Source organism: Saimiri boliviensis, chromosome 4 (assembly GCF_048565385.1).
Source record: "Saimiri boliviensis isolate mSaiBol1 chromosome 4, mSaiBol1.pri, whole genome shotgun sequence".
NCBI lineage: Eukaryota > Metazoa > Chordata > Mammalia > Primates > Cebidae > Saimiri > Saimiri boliviensis.
The window spans coordinates 116,582,504-116,604,499 of record NC_133452.1 but is presented as its reverse complement, the minus strand read 5'-3'; the positions used below and the strand labels follow the sequence as shown (position 1 = coordinate 116,604,499).

At 35.1% G+C, this 21,996-nt stretch overlaps 1 protein-coding gene and 1 non-coding gene across 4 annotated transcripts in view; both read left to right on the top strand.

Moving 5' to 3' along the window:
* Positions 1–21,996, top strand: part of FAM135A (family with sequence similarity 135 member A) — a 154,524-nt gene that overhangs the window by 85,312 nt on the left and 47,216 nt on the right. For all 3 annotated transcript variants that reach the window (XM_074398106.1, XM_074398108.1, XM_074398107.1), the window contains one exon: positions 11,878–12,033. In XM_074398106.1, coding sequence (XP_074254207.1) covers positions 11,878–12,033 — 156 coding nt within the window. The remainder of the gene's footprint in view (positions 1–11,877; positions 12,034–21,996) is intronic.
* LOC120363459 (U7 small nuclear RNA) lies at positions 17,258–17,317 on the top strand. The gene has a single exon (XR_005579005.1). It is a non-coding gene; the product is annotated as a U7 small nuclear RNA (small nuclear RNA).

The following is a 21,996-nucleotide window of genomic DNA, read 5'->3' as shown; positions in this document are numbered from 1 at the left end:
CCAGCACTTTGGAAGGCTGAGGCGGGCAGATTACAAGGTCAGGAGATCTAGACCATCCTGGCCAACATGGTGACACCCATCTCTACTAAAAATTAAAAAATTAGCTGGGCGTGGTGGCGCACACCTGTAATCCTAGCTACTTGGGAGCTTGAGGCAGGAGAATTGCTTGAACCCAGGAGGTGGAGATTGCAGTGAGTATATGATAAAATATCAGGAGCGTCAGGGTTTATAAATAGTGTGGTAAAATTAATGTCATGCCATGCTACAGCAGCAATTCTAAGTGAACTATAAAGTTAAGTGTCTAAAGAAATTAGGAAAAAAAAATTAAATATATGTGTAAATATAAACAATCTGATCTTGGGATATTAAATTACTCCCTCAGACAATTTTTTAAAAGATAAGTTTTTTAAAGACCAATAAAAAAGGACAAAATAAGACATTGATGATTTGAAATTTCTTTGTAACAAAATATAATCTTTGTAACAAAATACACTATAATTTGAAAGCAAAGGATAAATTGGAAGAAAATATTGGTAATATTTAAAACAGGCTAATGGTTAGTGCTTATAATATATAACATGCTCTCATGTATCAATTTTAAAACAACACCCTTGTAAAAAAAAATACAATAAGGCAATGTACAAATAAAAAATTCTTAGCAGAAGAATTTAGCTACTGAAGTGATACTCATTCTTACTCGAAACCAGGGGAAGGCAAATTCTTAACAGTTTATTTTTTTGCCTGGGAAATTTGCAAGCGTAAAAGTGACTACTGATCTTCATTTTTTGTAAGAGTGTAGTGAAACTAGTATCTGCATACTCTGTTGGTGATAATATAAATTGCTACAATATTTTTTAACATTAATGCATCTATCTATTTTAAAATATTTAATGCACAATTATTAAATTCACACAGCAGTTTTTATTTAATAATCCGTTCTACAAAAATACTCATAAATGTGCACAAATATAAGAAATTACATTATTATTATCAATTCCCATGTAGCCGTTTAAAAGCATTAGGCAAATCTGTATGAAATTGTCGTGGATTATTTAATTCCGAAAATATTTATCAATCCAGGATGCTGGATACTGTTTTCATGCTGAAAAGTTTTCAAGATATGTTAATTTAAAAAAATAAAGAAAAATATTAATAATATGATTTCATATGGTATGTTAAAAAGCTGTTTGTATATTTGATTGTGTTTATGTGATGGCATATAAAACATTTAAAAGGATATATATATATATTCCAAGCTATAAACAGTAATATGGAAAAAAAGTGGCAAGTGGCATGGAGAATAAGGTTTGTAAAGGGGAATTTTTATTCTTTATATGCATCTATATTAAATGTTTAAAAATAATACATATCTTTCCATGTATTGCTAATAAATTTTTTAGGTATACATATTTAAATTTTAGTATGTAAATGGATGTCATAACTTTAACATCAACAACCTATAACATATTATAATACTTCTTGAGACACGGTGAGATACAGATTCTTATACCTTGTATACTTTTTCAGGGATTAGTTTGAATGTATCCAAAGACGTAAAAAGTATCTCTTCTTAGTGTGTATCAAAAGCTAAACAGAGGTTCATGTGAAGAGTCATAATATTGTAAAAATGTTAACTTAAATAAATACCTAATGGTAGAATGGTAAAACAAATTATGGGATATTTGTAATCTAAGATATACAGCCTTAAAAATGATGTTTTTGACAAGTGTTTGATGAAGTTGGAAAATGTTCATACTGTATTATATTCAGTGAAGATTACATGAAACTATGTATTATTTTAGTTTTTGCTTTATGTATATAATTGAAAAAACTTGAAGCCTGTACACTAAAATAAACTTTTTTCATCTTTTTTTGCTTTCCCATATTCTCTAAGTATATTAAAGTAAAGCACTATTTTGCAATCAAACAAGATCAGTGAATGTTAAGGGAAAATAGATTTATAAGATAATGTGATTTGAAAAAAATGCAAATGTAGCCAGGCACAGTGGCACACACCTGTAGTCCTACCTACTCAGGACCCTGAGGCGGGAGGACTACTTGAGCCAAGGAGTTGAAGCTGTATTCATACTTCTAATAGCCACTACACTCCATCCTGGGCCGTGTAATGAGACCCTGTCTCAATTTTAAAAGAAAAAAAAGAAAAATACACAAATGTGAAGTCTTATTCCTACATTTATATATATAAAAGATCTTGCCAAACTTAATCCTAATTTTCTTTCTAATATAAAAAACTTTTTAAAATTTATCTTGGTATTTATTACAAGAGATTTATGCAAATCAGGGAAACAGTTTATCTATACTTCAAGGATGCTTTTCCAACAATGGCAGTACTAAAGTTATCTCTTTCAGAACTATAGTATCATGATCCTTAGGGAATAAAATTAATAATTACCAGGTATCTAAATAACCTTATCTCAGGAAAAATAAAAAGAGAGTTGTGTACTTTATTTTAATTTGTTTGTTTGTTTGCCTGGGCTAAAGCCCAGAAAATTGTTTCTACTTTTGTATAGACTATGCTGAGTAAAGTGTTTCATACCTTATACAATGCTTTTTAATTACTCTTAAATGCTTATTTAACTCTTCTTTTTCTAAACTCCATTAAAACCATCCTTGGGGACAATAATTCTGCAAGGTTCAGCTTATGTCAGCTTATATTTTAAAGTCTACATTCTTAAAAGAAACTCGAAAAACTCATTAGCCTCATTTCTGCTCCATTTATAAAACCATCTCCTAGGAAAAAACACGGCAAGAAATCATCATATGTTGATGAATCTTTATTCATTATATCTTGAATCTATTGTAGTTTCCATTCCAGCTTTTGGTATTTATAAACCTTTTCCATAAATCATGGGGCTCTTTTTCATAAAAATGTAAACATTTTTCATAAATTCTTTAAACGTCAATGTTTTTGATAAATTCTGAACTATTTTTCTTATCTGAAGTCTGTAACTTCTCATTCATTCATTTATTCACTCAGTAAATATTTATTGATTTACTACTATGTACCAGTAACTAGAGTCACAAAAGTGAATAGGAATATGATTACAGTTCCTTTCCTTCTTACTGATTTTGTTTAGTTTTTGTTTTGTGTTTTCTCTGAGTTAGGCAAGGTAAGTGAAAGTGTGATTTGAGTGGAGGAAGAAAAACCTGCTAAATTGCAGACTTTAAAAAGAAATAAAAATAAACTAAGAGTAGCAGTATCGTATGTGATAAGCAGCCTTTGGGGATATACACATAGTAACATATATATGTATTTTATACATGTATGTGTATATATATTATACATATATATTAAAAATATATATACGTGTATGTATGTTTATATACATATAAATTTATATAAATATGTTTATATGTATATGTTTATAAGCATATATTTATAATAGTTTATGTATTTATATATTCAGTGTGTATATATATTATGTACCTTATAATGTTAATATTGAGTAATATCATAAATATAGCTTTTAAGTATTTAATATATGTTAAAATGTATTTAATATATTCAATGTATATTAAAATATATTTTGTAATTTTACAATATGTTAAAATAGATGTGATATAAATATATATTTATAAAATAAATATATAAAATATTTTAGCATACATTTAAGTATATTTAATATGCTTTTAACATGTTAAAGTATTTAATATTATAAATACTTGTAATCTAAGTTATACAGCCTTAAAAGTAATGTTTTAACAAGTGTTTAATATATAAATACTTAAATATATGTTAAAATATATTTTTATACATTTATTTAACATATATTTTATATCTTTATCATATTTAATATATTTATTAAAATATTTAATGTATGTTTTCAATTTTTTTAAGAAAGGGAGAGTGGAGATATAATTAATGCTGTTGTAGATAATGAATCTGTGACTCAAGACAGAGATGTGATTCTGAGATGTAGATTTAGCAGCTGTTGATTGGTGTATAGATGTTCATTTAAACCATGGCAGTGACTTTGATCATCACTTCCTACCTTCTTTAGAATAGGAAAATGAAGTCAGCATCCATCCGTATATTTAAGGTAGATATGCCAGTGTTAGTAGTAATTGGAAGATAAATTTTTGCAGCAAGCTATTATCTGCCCGAAAACTGACTGCAGCCTCAGTGGATTAAAGAAAGTCATGTCGTTATAACAAAAATAGTTGTCCCAAAGAGGAGGAATCATTCTGATTTGTAGTCTTATTATTTGTTTAAAAATTCTTGTTTTGTCAATTTAGGAAAGCTAATTGTGTTTTAGAAGATTCTGCATGTCGTAGTACACTTTGGTGCTGTTACAATCAGTTTAGATGAATATTTAAATAAATGAGATAATTTAATATATTGAATATACTATTAGAGCAGTAATAATATTTTTTAAGTTCTAGGATACATGTGTAGAATGTACATGTTTGTTACATAGGCATACTCGTGCTATGGTGGTTTACTGCACTTATGAATCCATCATCTACATTAGGTATTTCTCCTAATGCTTTCCCTCCCTTAGCCCCTACTCCCCAACAGACCCCGGTATGTGATGCTTTCTCCCTGTGTCCATGTGTTTTCGTTGTTCGGTTCCCATTTATGAGTGAGAATATGCAGTGTTTGGTTTTCTGTTCCTTTGTTAGTTTGCTGAGAATGATGGTTTCCAGCTTCATCCATGTCCCTACAAAGGACATGAACTCATCCTTTGTTATAGTGTGGTATTCCATGGTGTATAAGTGCCACATTTTCTTTATCCAGTCTATCATTAATGGGCATTTGGATTTGGTTCCAAGACTTTAGTATTGCAAACAGTGATGCAGTAACCATATGTGTGCATGTGTCTGTATAGTAGAATGATTTATAATCCTTTGGGTATATACCCAGTAATGGGATTTGCAGACCAAATGATATTTCTGGTTCTAAACACTTGAGGAATTGCCACACTGTCTTCCGCAGTGGTTGAACTAATTTATACTACTACCAACAGTGTAAAAACTTTTCTATTTCTCCACATCCTCTCCAGCATCTGTTGTTTCCTGACTTTTTAATGATCGCCATTCTAACTGGCATGAGATGGTATCTCAATATGGTTTTGATTTGCATTTCTCTAATGACCAGGGATGAAGAGCTTTTTTTCATAGGTTCATTGGCTGCATAAATGTCTTCTTTTGAGAAGTGGCTGTTCATATCACTTGCCCACTTTTGATGGGGTTGTTTTTTTCTTGTAAATTTGTTTTAGTTCTTTGTAGATTCTGGATAATTATCCCTTTGTCAGATAGATAGATTGCAAAAATTTTCTCCTATTCTGTAGGTTGCCTGTTCACTCTCATGATAGTTTCTTTTGCTGTGCAGAAGCTCTTTCGTTTAATTAGATCCCATTTGTCAATTTTGGCTTCTGTTGCCATTGCTTTCGGTGTTTTAGTCATGAAGTCTTTGCCCATGCTCATGTCCCGAATGTTAGGTATTGCCTAGGTTTTCTTCCAGGGTTTTTTTGGGTTTTAGGTCTTATGTTTAAGGTTTTTTTGTTTTGTTTTGTTTTTGTTTGTTTGTTTGTTTTGAGACGGAGTCTCACTCTGTTGCCCAGGCTGGAGAGCAGTGGCAAAATATTGGTTGACTGCAGTCTCTGCCTCCTGGATTCAAATGATTCTTCTGCCTCAACCTCCCTAGTAGCTGCAACTACAGGTGCATTCCACCATGCTCAGCATTTTTGTATTTTTAGTAGAGACAGTGTTTCACCATATTAGCCAGGCTGGTCTCAAACTCCTGACCTCATGATCTACCCACCTTGGCCTCCCAAAGTGCTAGGATTACAGGTGTGAGCCCCTGTGCCCCGCTACATTTAAGTCTTTAATCATCTTGGGTTCTCTTTTTATAAAAGGTGTAAGGAAGGGATCCAGTTTCAGCTTTCTGCATATGGCGCACCAGTTTTCTCAGCACAATTTGTTAGATAGGGAATCCTTGCCCCATTGCTTGTTTTTGTCAGATTTGTCAAAGAGCAGATGGTTGTAGATGGTGTGGTGTTATTTCTGGGGCCTCTAGTCTATTCCATTGGTCTCTATATCTGTTTTGTCTCTATATCTGTCTCTATATCTGTATATACCAGTACCATGCTGTTTTTGTTACTGTAGCCTTGTAGTATAGTTTGAAGTCAGGTAGCATGATGCCTCCAGCTTTGTTCATCTTACTAAGGATCATCTTGGCTATGCAGGCTCTTTTTTGGTTCTGTATGACATTTAAAGTAGGTTTTTCCCCAATTCTGCAAATAAAGTCAATAGTATGTTTGTTGGGGATAGCATTAAATCTATAAATTACTTTGGACAGTATGGCCATTTTCATGATATTGATTCTTCCTATTCATGAGCATGGAATATTTTCCATTTGTTTGTGTGCTCTCTTATTCCTTGAGTGGTGGTTTGTAGTTCTCTTTGAAGAGGTCCTTCACATCCCTTGTTAATTGTATTCCTAGGCATTTTATTATTTTTGTAGCAATTGTGAATGGGAGTTCACTCATGATTTGGCTCTCAGTTTGTCTTTTATTGGTGTATAGGAATGCTTGTGATTTTTGCTCACTGATTTTGTATTCTGAGACTTTGCTGAAGTTGCCTATCAGCTTAAGGAGATTTTGGGCTAAGACAATGGGGTTTTCTAAATATACAATTATGTCATCTGGAAATAGAGACAATTTGATTTCCTCTTTTCCTAATTGAATACCCTTTATTTCTTTCTCTTGCCTGATTGCCCTGGCCAGAACTTCCAATACTTTGTTGAATAGGAGTGGTGAGAGAGGGCATCCTTGTCTTGTGCTGGTTTTCAAAGGTAATGCTTTCAGCTTTCACCCATTCAGAATGATACTGGCTGTGGGTTTGTCGTAAATAGCTGTTATTATTTTGCGATACATTCCATCGATACCTAGTTTATTGAGAGTTTTAACATGAAAGGATGTTGAACTTTAGCCAAGGCATTTCCTGAAATTATCATGTGGTTTGTGGATTATGTTTATTGATTTGCGTATGTTGAACCAGCCATGCATCCAAGGGATGAAGCCGACCTGATTGTCATGGGTAAGCTTTTTGATGTGCTGCTGGATTTGGTTTGCCAGTATTTTATTGAGGATTTTCGCATCAATGTTCATTAGGGATGTTGGCCTGAAATTTTCTTTCTTTTTGTTGTGTCTCTGCCAGGTTTTGGTATCAGGATGATGCTGGGCTATAAAATAAGTTAGGGAGGAGTCCCTCTTTTTCTGTTGTTTGGAGTAGTTTCAGAAGGAATGGCACTAGCTTCTCTTTGTACCTCCAGTAGAATTAGGCTGTGAATCCATCTGGTCCTGGGCTTTTTTTGGTTGGTATGCTATTAATTATTGCCTCAACTTCAGACCTTGTTATTGGTCTATTCAGGGGTTCAACTTCTTCCTGGTTTAGCCTTGGGAGGATGTATGTGTCCAGGAATTTATCCATTTTTTCTAGATTTTATAGTTTATTTTCATAGATGTGTTTGTAGTATTCTCTGATGGTAGCTTGTATTTATTTGGGAATCAGTGGTGATATCCCCTTTATCATTTTTTATTGTATCTATTTGATTCTTCTCTTTTTTTCTTTATTAGTCTGGCTAGCAGTCTATGTATTTTGTTTATCTTTTCAAAAAACCGGTTCCTGGATTCATTGATTTCTTTGAAGGGTTTTTTCGTGTCTCTATCTCCTTCAGTTCTGCTCTGATCTTAGTTACTTCCTGTCTTCTGCTAGCTTTTGAATTTGTTTGCTCCTGCTTCTCTAGTTCTTTTAATTGTTATGTTAGAGCATTGATTTAGATCTTTCCCGCTTTCTCCTGTGGCCACTTAGTGGCATAAATTTTCTTCTGAACACTGCTTTAGCTGTGTCCCAGAAATTATGGTACATTATGTCTTTGTTCTCATTGGTTTCAAACAACTTATTTACTTCTGTCTTAGTTTTGTTATTTACCCAGTAGTCATTCAGGAGGAGGTTGTTCTGCTTCCATGTGGTTATATGGTTTTCAGTGAGTTTCTTAATTTTGAGTTCTAATTTGATTGCACTGTGGTGTGAGAGACTGTTATGATTTCTGTTCTTTTGCATTTTCTGAGGAGTGTTTTATTTCCAATTATATGGACAGTTTTAGAATAAGTGTGACGTGGTGCTGAGAAGAATGTATATTCTGTTGATTTGGGGTGGAGAGCTCTGTAGATGTCTGTTAGGTCTACTTGGTCCAGAGCTGAGTTCAAGTCATGAATATCCTTGTTAATTTTCTGTCTTGGTGATCTGTCTAGTATTGACAGTAGGGTGTTCAAGTCTCCTACTATAAATTAATATCTTTGTTAATTTTCTGTCTCATTGATCTGTCTAATATTGACAGTAGGGTCTTAAAGTCTCCCACTATAATTGTGTGGGAGTCTGAGTATCTTTGTAAGTCTCTAAGAACTTGCTTTATGAATCTGGGTGTTCATGTATTGGGTGCATATATATTAAGCATAGTTAGCTCTTCTTGTTGCATTGGTCCCTTTACTATCATGTAATGCCCTTGTCTTTTTTTTATCTTTGTTGGTTTAAAGTCAGTTTTATCAGAGACTAGGATTGCAACCCCTCCTTTTTTTGCTTTACATTCTCTTAGTAAATCTTCCTCTATCCCTGTATTTTGAGCCTATGTGTGTCTTTGTGAATGATATGGGTCTCCTGAATATAGCACACCGATGGGTCTTGACTCTTAAACCAATTTGCCAGTCTGTGTCTTTTAATTGGGGCATTTAGCCCATTACATTTAAGGTTAATATTGTTATCTGTGAATTTAATCCTGTCATCATGATGCTGGCTGGTTATTTTGCTCGTTAGGTGATGCAGTTTCTTCATAGTGTCGTTGGTCTTTACAATATGGTATGTTTTTGCAGTGGCTGGTACAGGTCTTTCCTTTCCATTTTCAGTGCTTTCTTCAGGAGCTCTTGTAAGGCAGGCCTGGTGGTGACAAAATCTCTCAGCATTTGCTTGTCTATAAAGGGTTTTATTTTCCCTTCACTTATGAAGTTTAGTTTGGCTGGATATGAAATTCTGGGTTGAAAATTCTTTTCTTTAAGAATGTTGAATATTGGTCCCCAGTCTCTTCTGGCTTGTAGTAGGGTTTCTATACAGAGATTCACTGTTAGTCTGATGGGCTTCTCTTTGTAGGTAACCTAACCTTTCTCTCTGGCTGTCCTTAGCATTTTTTCCTTCATTTCATCCTTGGTGCAACTGAGGATTATGTGTTCTTAGGGTTGCTCTTCCCAAGGAGTATCTTAGTGGTGTTCTCTGTATTTTCTTGTTTGAATGTTGACCTGTCTTGCTAGGTTGGGGAAGTTCTGGATAATATCCTGAAGTGTGTTTTCCAGCTTGGTTCCATTCTCCCTGTCACTTTCAGATAAACCAGTCAATTGCAGGTTTGGTCTTTTCACATAGTCACACATTTTTGGAGGCCTTTTCATTTTTTATTCTTATAATCTTGTCTTCACACCTTAGTTCAGTAAGTTAATCTTCAATCTCTGATACCCTTTTTTCCACTTGATCGATTTGGCTATTGAACTTGTATATGCTTCACAAAGTTCTTTTGCTGTGTTTTTCAGCTCCATCAGGTCATTTATGTTCCTCTCTAAACTGTTATTGTATATAGCAGTTCCTGTAACCTTTTATCAAGGTTTATCACTTCCTTGCATTGGGTTAGAACATGCTCCTTTAGCTCAGAGGATTTTGTTATTTCCCATCTTCTGAAGCTTACTTCTGTCAGTTCGTCTATCTCATTTTTTGTCCAGCTTTGTGTTCTTGCTGGAGAGGAGTTGCCATCATTTGGAGGAGAAGAGGCAATCTGGTTTTTGGAATTTTCAGCATTTTTGCAGTGGTTTTTCCTCATCTTCGTGGATTTATGTACCTATAATCTTTGAAGCTGATGGCCTTTGGATGGCGTTTTTGTATGGGAGTCCTTTATGTTGATGTTGTTATTACGGTTTGTTAGTTTTTCTTTTACCAGTCAGGCCGCTCTTCTGCAGGTCTGCTGCAGTTCACTGGAGGTCCACTCCAGACCCTGTTTGCCTGGGTATCATCAGTGGAGACTGCACAACTGCAAAAATTGCTGTCTCTTCCTTCCTCTGGATGCTTCATCCCAGAGGGGCACCAGCCTGATACCAGCCAGAGCTCTTTTACATGAGGTGTCTGTTGACTGCTGTTAGGAGTTCTCTCCCAGTCAGGAGGCAAGGAGGTCAGAGACTTGAAGAGGCAATCTGTCCCTTAGCAAGCTGGTGCACTGTGCTCAGAGAATCCCTCTTGTCAGGATCAGCTGGTCTCTTCAGAGGCAGCAGGCAGGAACGATTAAATCTGCTGAAGCTGTGTCTACAGCTGCCACTTCCCCCAGGTGCTCTGTCTCAGGGAGATGGGAGTTTATCTGTAATCCCCTGACTGGGGCTGTTAACCTTTCCTTCAGAGATGCCCAGCCCAGTGAGGAGGAATCTAGAGAAGCAGCGTGGCTGCAGCTGCTTTTCCATGCTGTGGTGAGTTCTGCCCAGTTCAAACCTTCCAGCCTCCTTAGTGGACTCCCCTCCTGCCAGCAAACTTGATCTTCCCCAGTTGGCTTCAGACTGCCATGCTGACAGTGAGAATTTCAAGCCAGTGATTCCTAACTTGCTGGGCTCCATGGGAGTGGGACCTACTGAGCAAGACTACCTGGCTCGCTGGCTTGAACCCTTTTTCCAGGGGAGTGAATAGTTCTGTCTTGCTGGGGTTCCAGGCACCACTGGGTTGTGAAAAAAAAAACTGCAGCTAGCTCAGTGTCTGCCAAAACAGCCCCCGAGTTTTGTGCTTGAAACCTAGGGCTCTGGTGGTTTAGGCACATGAAGTAACCTCCTGATCTGCAGATTGCAAAAATTGTGGGAAAAGCATAGTGACCTGGCCAGGGTAGCACAGTCCCTCAGAGCTTCCTTTGGCTGGGTAGGTAGTCCCCCAGCTTCTTGCACTTCCGAGGTGAAGCAGTGCCCCACCCTGCTTCTTCTAGCCCCACAGTGGGTTGGACCCGCAACCTAACTAGTCCCAGTGTGATAAACTGGGTACCTCAGTTGGAAATGCAGAAATCACCCACCTTCTGCATTTGGTCTTGCTGGAAGCTGCAGATTGGAGCATTTTCTATTCAGCCATCTGTGGATCATGTCCTAATAACAGTATTTTATTATAGTTTGTTTACCTGCTTTTCTCTCCCCACTAGACTGTGAACTTCTCATATTAATCTTTGTATCTCTAGAATCTAGGCTATTAGCATTTAAAGTGTGTTCAATAACTGACAAGTCAGTGAATTGCTAGAAAAGAAAAATAAGTGTTTGACAGCTCTGTAAAAGGATTACTCATAAGTGAAGTAGAACCTAAGAACATAGGAGTGAGAGAAAAGGACTATTTCAGAAAGTATCTCAGTTTTTTTCTGAGGAGTCATAGATATTTTTAAGTATTTTTCTTAGCTGATTAGGGGGAAAATCTTAAGAATTATTGTATTTCAAAAAAATTATAACTCATTATTTGAATGCTGTGTTTAAAATTCTCAATATTTTGGTGTTAGAAGCTGATCATTCTCTATAGAATCCTAATTTGTAATTTTAGTTTACAGTTGACGTTATTTCAGTTAACAACAAGACATCTTCGATATTGAAATGTTCGTTTTTGAAAATTACTCCAGTAAGTATCAGTTAAGAAACCATTGTCAATTGATCTTTCTCTCTCTGCACACGTGTGCATGCATATGCAAATGCACATTTCTTTTTTAAAACACAAATTTGCCTTTGTATTAATATTCTCAATAACATTATATTTAAGTATGTTACGTTAAATCTCGGGAAGTAGTGAAATTTTTTTTTCTTTTCATTTCAGAAAATAGAGAATCCTGATGAACTGGCAGAACTTATAAATATGAATCTTGCACAACTTTGCTCACTTCTGATGGCTTTATGGGGACAGTTTCTGGAAGTTATAACACTACATGAAGAACTAAGAATATTATTAGCACAAGAGCACCATACTTTGAGGGTAAGTTAAAGAAAAGTGATGTTAGAGCATTTTAATGAGTATTATTTACTTTTAGAAATTTTTTGTGAGCAAAAAACCTGATTTTTACCTATATATTGATAAATTAGGAAAGAGACATTTATCATTATGTTATTGTTTGACTTCCAAAATTAATAATACAATGGAACAATACAGTTAAGCATATGACCTATTTCAGTCACAATCCCTGCTGCTAAGAGAAACCACCTAAGTTAGTAAAACAGGAAAAGATATGATACATGATAGCCCCTGGAACCTAAGAATAGGAATTAATAGCCAAGCCTCATTAGAGACAGGAATCAGGAAACTAGAGAGCTATCTGAAACTTCTATCTCCCTCTTCTCATTTTCCTCCTTTTCCTTCCCCTCTTTTCTCTATCGCTGACCTAATATAGGAAAGTGTATTATGAACTTTGCAGGATGGAGGGGACAGTTTACACATTACACATACATGTTTGCTGTAGACCTAGTATGGACATTATGCAGGAATTTCTATACAATTTTATTGTATAGCATCTCGAGATTTAGACATATTAAATATCTATCTTTCTATCTTGTTTCCTTATATACTCTGCATGCACTGTAATTTTGCTTTACGTACTGTGAATTCCTCCAAACATTATGTATTTCTTTTTTAAAAAAATTTTTCTTAATTATAAAACATAACATATATTCAAAGTTAGAAAAGTACATAAAACATGCACATTTTATCAAATAATTAAAAGCATATACCCTTTCAGTTATCCAGATGAAGAAGTAGAACACTCTCAACATTACAGATGTTCTCTCTGTCTTTTCCAATTATTAAACCCTTCCTAAAACTTAGAAGTAATCAGTATCCTGTCTTTTGTGATGAAGAGTTCCTCCTCTTTTAGTTTTATCACCTATATATGCACACTAAATAGTAGAGGTTGTTTCCACCTGTTATTGAATTCTATATAGATGAAATTGTACGATGAGTATTCTTCTGTATCTTGCTTTTTCGTGCAACACATTAGGAGATTAATTAACTTTTTTTATAGTACCTGTAGATTGTTCATTATCATCACTGTAATGTATTCAGTTCCATTTGAATATACTCACATTTGTTGATCCATTCTACTATGATAGATACTAGGATTATTTCTAACTTGTAGCTATTACAAACCAAGCTGCTATGAACATTCTTGTGTATTTTTCCTAACATATCAGTTTCTCTGAAATACCTACCTGTGAGGGAAGTTGCTAAGTCATAGGCTATACATAACTTCAATTTTACTAGCTAATATGACAGTTTCATAGTTGTACCAATTTTCCCTCCCAGCAGCACAGTTTATTACTCCACATACTCTGCAACTCTTGATATTGGCAAGCTTTTTAAACTTTGCCAAACTGATGGATGTGAAATGGTATATTACTGTGGCTTTAATTTGCATTTCTCTGATGACCCATGCAGTTGAGCACTGCTTTATGTCATTATTGGTTATGCAGGTTTGCTCCATATGAAATGCCTATTCTAATCTTTACCCATTTCTAATAAGATTAATTTTTTTCTTATTTATTTCTAATACTTTTCTGTGTCCTTTGTCTGTCATATGTTTTTACTAATAGATCCTCTCTCATTTCATGGTTTATTGTTTTCATTGACTTTATATTATTTTATAATGAACTAGAGGTCTTAATTTTAGAATAGAAGGAAACTAAAAGAATGGCCAGACATGGACATACCCATTTTTGTACATAACATATGTGGATCAGTGTAAAAAACTGAGATTTTTCAAGAAATGATGTTTGAGACAATTGGGTATCCACGTGGTAAATATTACATAAAATTCAGTTCCAAGTGGATTGAAGATTTAAATGTGAAAGGCAAAACTGTAATGTTTCTAAAGTATAACTGGAAACTTGCAGAAGGCTTTAGAATGTTGGCCAGGAGCGGGGGCTTATGCCTGTAATACCACCACTTTGGGAGGCCAAGGAGGATGCATCACCTGGGGTCCGGAGTTCAAGGCCAGTCTGGCCAACATGGTAAAACCCCATCTCTACTAAAAGTACAGAAATTAGCGAGGCATGGTAGCGAGCACCTATAATCAATCCCAGCTACTTGGGAGGCTGAGGCAGGAGAATCATTTGAACCCAGGAAGTGGAGGTTGCAGTGAGCTGAGATCACACCACTGAGATCACACCACTGCACTCTAGCCTGGGTGACAAGAGTGAAACTCCCTCTCAAAAAAAACTGTATAATTTTCAGCAGAATCACAAATTAGCATTTTGGCACATTTGCTTTATCATTGCGTCTTTTTTGTAAGTAGATACACATATAAATATATACATACATATATACTTAGATATATTGTTTTTCCTGAACAATATAATTATAGACATACTACTTTTTTATCATTAAATACTTCAACATATATACCCTAAGTTAGTTAACCAATACACTGCTCTACTTTAGGAATTTTTATATTGATACAATATTGTATTTAATGTATGGTCCATATTTAAGTTTTACCATTCATCTTCCTAATGTTTGGCATAACAACTTTTTCCAGGATCAAATTCAGGAACACATTGATTCAATTTTCATGATCCTTTACTCATTTAATCTGGGCTAATGCTTTATCTTTACATGACTGACTCTTTTGAGGAGTATTGGCCAGTAAGTTTGTGAACTATTCTTCAGCTTAGGTTTGTATTATATTTCCTGGTGATTAGATTAAGATGACCATTTTGGGGCGATACTACATATTTTTTTCAATCAGCTTTGGTAGATTAGATTTTTCAAGGAGTTTGCCCATTCTAAGTTTGTTAGTTTATGGACATCAAGTAGTTCCTAGTATCCTTCAATTACCTTTTTAATATCTATAATACCTAGTGTTTTCTAGTTTCATTCCTGATTTTATTCTAGTTTCTAATTATTTGTGCCTTCTTCCTTTTTCTCGAATGGTCTCACTAGAAGTTTGTTACTGTATTAGTCTTTTCAAAAAAACAATTTTTGATGGTGTTAATTTTCTCCCTGTTTTGCTTTGTTTCATTATTTTTGCTATATTGTAGTAAACAGGATCCATGTATCAAATACTGTTGTTTTGTAGGACCTTTTCTTAGAATTTCTTCTTAAAAGTCAATCACCTTCTCTAAAGGGCTAAATAAAAAGGATTCTACAATGGATAAAATGGCATAATCACTATATTCAACTTAACTGGTAGTCTGGCATCATCTTTAGCAGTTTAGAATGAATAGCATAATGAATGGAATGTATTTTTTCAACAATTTTCATGAACATCTTTTCCCACTATCAAGATTTTGAACAATAACAAATTATGGTAATAGTATCAGATATGTAGCCAGTTTTCAGGATAAATTAAAGTGACATCGATAAGGATTAAAGGATTTCACAACATTCTTTTTTTGGAACGTTAGGACTCTGACTAGAACTTGAAAGCCAGCACACCTATGTAGAGAGGTGAGCTCAATGCATACCAATACTTCGGACAAAGTTTTCTTGAAAAGTACATCAGAATACACAATGAGTGACCCAATTTTCTATGCTGTAGAACAAGAATCAGCTTTTTCTGTAAGGACCAAATGGTAAATATTTTGGGCTTTGGGAACCACACATCTTTGTCTAAACAGCTCAGCTCTGTTGTAACATGAAAGCAGCCATGGATACCGTATATGAATAAGTGATTGTGGCTGTGTTTCAATAAAGTTTTATTTACAAAAACAGGTGGTGGTCCAGATTTTGTTCTCAAGCTGTAGTTTGCCAGCTCCTACATTATAAAGCTAAGAGGAGAGTCGATACCTCTTCCGCAAAATAAAAGTCTGTTTGAAGGTTAATTTTAGTGACCAGTAGAAATAAAAGCCAGCAGCAAAAAATAGTTTTACATGGGAAAGGTAATCTTTGGAGTATTTTTTTCTCTTCTTTTTAATTTTGTTTTTCCATTTTATTTTTTATTTTTTATGTTTTTATTTAGTTCCTGTAAACAGACAGGGTATTTTTTTAAACTATGTTTTTACTAGAGGAAAATATTAGAGTTCCATTAAATTGTTCTATTAATACTTTGTCTCACCTGAATGGAAGTTCTGGGAAGAGAATGGTTGCAAGGATTAGAGGCAACTTTACAGCTTGATATTCTGTGGGAAAGAAGCTGTTGTGGGTGGAATAGGAACGAGAAGGTAAACTTAAAGAGCAGCCGATGAACACAACTTTGAGAAGAAGGGACAAAGAGAACCAAGACAAAAATCAGGTTTGTGGAAAACTAAAATACTAAAGATAAACTTTGGAATTTTACCTAGAGCTTCCCTTTTCTCACCCCATTCTGGATACCAAGATAGGGCCTATTTTAATTTGTAAATGAATCATGGAAGGATAATAAAGACAGAATAAGAAAATGAGTTAATGTTACTCAGAAATAAGTCTTTCCCTGGCCTGCAGTGTATCACTAAAACTGTGGACATAGAAACATTGTTTTATCTGGCTCCCACTTAGCAATTCAAGAGGAACTTTGCTAATAAGATATCTTGTTCTTCTGAGAATACAGTGCTAAGCCTACAGGAACCGAAGTAGTCAAAAGGACATTCAGTGTTTGTACAGGGACAGACTTAGCTACAATAAAGTATATAGGCTGTCTGATAACGAATTCAGAAGCAGCACAATTGAACTAAGTTGCAGAAATATTGATATTTTCATTTTCTCAGTAATATATTTTAATGAGAATATTTAAGTACAATTTCTTTTTTTTTTCTTTTGTGTGTAGTGCTTTTGTGTCCTCTCTAAGAAATCTTTGCCCAAGATCATGAAAAATATTATCCTATATTTGCTTTAAGGAGCATTAGAATTGTAGCTCTTATATTTAGGACCATGGGTCATCTTGAATTAATTTTTTAATTTGGTGTGAGGTGTATGGCTTAAGATTCATTTTTTTTTTAATTCAGGTTTTTTGACATCATTTATTGAAAAGACTTTTCTTTCTCTATTGAATTGCCTTAGAATCTTTGTTGAAAGTCAGTTGACTAATAAGCATGAGTCTATTTCTTGACCTTTTTTTCTGTTCCATTGGCCTATTATACATCTTTATGTTAATAAGTACCACACTAACTTTATTACGGAATAATACACTAAGTCTTGCAGCCAGGTAGTTACATAAGTCGTCCAAGGTTTTCTTCTTTTTTGAGATTGTTTTTGCTCTTCTAGATCTCTTGCATTTCTATATAAATTTTAAATCAAGTAACAGCTCTTTTAGAATTTGTCTAGCAGGTTTTCTGGTTTTTATTGAAAAATCTTTCCTCTGCAAAAAATTTTAAATCATGTCAATTTTTATTTTTTTAAATCCTCTTGGGATTTCAGTTTACACTGAGTAAAATCTATAGCTCAATTTAGAGGCAATTACCTCCTTAACCATATTGATTCAGACAATTTGTGGGCATAATATGGCTTTCTACTTAGCTCCTATTTATTTTGACCTTCTTCAATTTATCTAAAACCTGCTTTTGTAGTTGTTATGCCTTAAGTTTACTCATAAGCATTTTATATTATCTGATACTATTGTAAATGGTTTTCAAATTTTATTTTCCACGTGGTTGCTACTAGGATATAAAACTATAATTGATTTTTGCATATTGACTTTATGCTTTGCTAAATGTTTTAGGTAGAGTATTCTATAAATCTCAATCAGCTCAAGTTGGTTGATAGTGTTGTTTAACCTTGGATTGACAGTTTTACCTCTCTGTTTGAGTACTTTAAAAAGTGCCATTGTCTTCTGACCTCTGTAGTCTGATAAAAAGTCATTTTTCCCCTCTGGCTGCCTTTAGGATTTTTCTCCTTGTCTTTGTTTTCCAGCAGTTTGACTATGAAACACCTTGCTGCAGTTGTATTGTCGTTGTTTGTTTTTCTGTATTTCTCTTGCTTGGGATTTGCTGATATTCTTGGGGCTCTAGGTTATTTTTATCCATTTTAAAGAAATTTGCTATTATAGCTTCATATACATTTTTCTGCCCCGTTTCTTTCCCTCTCTTCTCCCTCTGGTACTCTAATTATATAATATTATATCATTTGATCCCTTGTTTTTTAGCAATTTTTCATCTCTGCTCTTCAGACTGAATAATTTGTTTTTCTGAGTTCAAATTCATTAACTCTTTTCGGTAGTGACTAATCTGCTCTTAATCTCATTTCAGATATTATATATTTTACTTCTTAGATTTCCATTTTGTTCTCCCCATTTATAATAGTTCCATTTTTATACTGAGAAGCCCTATGTGTTTACTCTTTATTACCAGCTTCTTTCAGTCATTGGGCAATTTATAATCATTCTTTAAAAGTGCTTACTTAGACTTCTAGTTTCTGATCCAGCATGTAAGAACTTTGGAAGTTGTTACTCCCATCCTAGCAACAAAAAAGCTGATATGAAAAATCAACAACTCTTCTTAGATTTATCAAAGAATTAAGGACATAGGCAAATTCCTGTCCCCAAAATTGGAGCATATAGCCAGTTACAGAGAATCCCATCTAATAGAATAAAAACTCATGAATAGAAATGACTACTGTAGCCAGTCCTGTAATAGGAAACTTATAATTGATGAATTTCTGGAGACTCAGTATGGACAGATGAGTTAAAAACTCCTGGCAGGGGTGAGGGGGGATCTTAGGGAATCCCATACTTTCATGACTTTCACCTCCAAAAGCCCTACCAGCTTATTTCAGTGAAAATTGGAGAAAAGCCCCTCATACTTCCCAGATGGTGGGGAGGGAATGTAGCCATTTTGAAATACATCCAGAACATTTTGTCTTTAACAAAATGTGCCTCAGTGGAAAGTGTCTTACTAGAGCCTCACTGACCTGGGGGGAAGAGAAATATCCAATTCTAGTCTTCTACATGGGGGAAATAAAATATCCATTATCATATGTTATTAGAGAATTACAAGTTAAAATGAGATAACCACTGTACACCTGTAAGATTGGCTATAATCCAAAACACTGAGAAAAGCAAATGTTGGTGAGATGTGGAGCAACAGGAACTCCCTTTCATTCCTGGTAGGAACACAAATAGGATGGCCATTTTGGAAGACACTTTGGTAGTTTCTTAAAAAACAACATATTCTCATCATAAAATCCAGCTATCACAGCCCTTGGTGTTTATCCAAATAAACTGAAAATTTATGTCCACATAAAAACCTCCAATATAGTAGCTTCATTCATAATAGTCAAAACTTGGAAGCAACCAAGATGTCCTTCAATAGGTAACTGGATAAACAAACTGTTGTCCCTTCTTACAATGGAATGTTATTTGGCAATAAACAGAAATGATTAGTGAAGCCATGAAAAGACATTGAGGAAACTTGAAAGCATATGGCAGACTGAAAGAAGCCAACCTGAAAAATCTACATATACTGTGTGATTTCAACTATACAACATTCTGGAAAGGAAAAACTGTGGAGACAGTAAAAAGATCTGGGTTGTCAGGGGCTCTGGGGGATAGAAGGAGGGAGAGGAAGGTAGAGCATGGGATTTAGGGGGCAGCAAAAATATTCTATATGATACTGTAATGGTATATATGTATCATTATATATTTTTCAAAGCCCATATACCACACCAAGAGTGAACCTTAATGTAAATAATGTACTTTTTTTTTTTTTTTTTGAGACGGAATTTCACTCTTGTTACCCAGGCTGGAGTGCAATGGCACGATCTCAGCTCACCGCAACCTCCGCCTCCTGGGTTCAAGCAATTCTCCTGCCTCAGCCTCCCGAGTAGCTGGGCCTACAGGCACGCGCCACCATGCCCAGCTATTTTTTTTTTTTTTATATTTTTAGTAGAGACGGGGTTTCACCATGTTGACCAGGATGGTCTCGATCTCTTGACCTCGTGATCCACCCGCCTCAGCCTTCCAAAGTGCTGGGATTATAGGCGTGAGCCACCGTGCCCAGCCATAATGTACTTTAATAATAGTATATTATATTGGTTCATCAGTTGGAACAAAGGTACCACAGTAATACAAGATGTAAATAATAGGGGAATGGGGGAAGCTGGAGGGATAGGGGTAGGGAGGAAGGGCAATATGGGAACCCTTTGTACTTTCTGATCAGTTTTTCTGTAAACCTAAAACTGCTGTAAAAAAAAAATTAAGTTTATTTTTTTAAAATTGCCTGCTTATTCAAACATCTCAATTATCTTGGTGTCTCTTTCTATTGGCTGATTTTATCTATTGATTGTACATTGTATTTTCCTGATGTTTTGCATGTCTAGTGCTTGTTCCTCAGTGCTTGAAAAAGTTGCTTCATGTATTTTAACCAGTTTTATAGTTGTTTGCAGAAGGAGGAGGGCAGATTCTACTCTCGTGGTCTCAGTTAATGTTAAAATAGAAGTTTTGAGGCCTGGCTGTACATTTGAATCGCCTGGGGGAACTTTTAAAAAGGTCGGTGGTGAGTGAGGTCCAGACCTAGGGAAATTTTTTAAAGTTCTCCAAGTGATTAACAGGGTTAGGGTATTCCCTAAATAAGAGAATTGACCTAGAAAGAGTAGGAACTGAAATTTGGCCTGTCCTTGTTGGAGTCTAGGTGCATCTGCCTGTAGAAGGAGCATGTTTTTTAAATTTATACTTTAAAGCTGCCATATGGATTAGCAGGATTCTAGATTCTAATGTGTAGCCATTACCTTCCAGTAAGGAATCCAGAGTGTCAGTGAATTCTTACTAGCTTTTATTGAGATTTTAATCATAAAATAGTATTTTCAACAGTATTGATGCAACTTATATTCTAGTAGAGGGAAAGAGTTAGGAATAGCTCATATAGCCATTCTTTCCACTTAAAGAACATCTTTACAATGATGTTTTATTTATTCAAAATGTTATGAAGTTTGCATTTTTAAAAAGAGGTATTCATTGCTAAAACTGCTCGATCTGGTATTCTTTGAGTATAACTATGTGAATGTCATTTTCTAAATAAAGTAAAATTACTTCTTGGAACATACTGCTTATTTATAGTATATAATTTGATACTTTTATATTTTACAAGGTTTGGGCAGACTTCCAATTCGACTATAATTATGAGCATAAACAAAATGTTTTCTAGCTTTTATGTGTATATATAAAAATCATGTCTAGCACTTGCAGTAAATAAGTCTATCCAGGCGAGGGATGATGGCTCACACCAATAATCGTTAACACTTTAGGAGGCTGAGGTGGGTGGACCACTTGAGCCCAGGAGTTTGAGAACAGTCTGGGCTCTTCATGTGGAAACCTCATCACTACAAAAAATACAAATATTAGCCAGGCATGGTGGGGTGCATGTGTCATTCCACCTACTTGGGAGGCTAAGGTGGGAGGATCACCCACACCTAGGAGGTTGTAGCTGTGTTGAGCTGTGATGGTGCCACCACACTCCAGCCTGGGTGACAGAGGAAGACCCTGTCTCAATAAATAAATCTATCCAAAAATAAATTTTAGAGTGATTTTTTTTTTTTTTTTTTTTTTTTGAGATAGAGCTTCACTCTTTGTCACCCAGCCTGGAGTACAATGGCTCAATCTCAGCTCACTGCAACCTTTGCCTCCCAGGTTCAAGTGATTCTGGGATTATAGAGGCCTGCCACCACACCCGGGTAATTTTTGCATTTTAGTAGAGACAAGGGTTCACCATATCGGCCAGGCTGGTCTCGAACTCCTGCCCTCAGATGATCCTCTCGCCTTGGCCTCCCAAAGTGGTGGGATTACAGGTGTGAGCCACCGTGCCCAGCCAAAAGTGTGATCTTTAATGGGTAAATTTTTTTCTTTAAATATGCTAACCATAGTATTTGATGTTACTATTGGAATTGTTTTCAAACAACGCAAGTGGTGCCTGTATATGACAGTGAACTTAATACGTGTTGTGTCTGTTCTCTTTCATCAGCTGGCATTCCTTCCATCTCTCTTCCTCTGTTTGGGTCTCCATATTCCCTGAGACACACAATTGAATTAGGTCAGTTAATATGCAA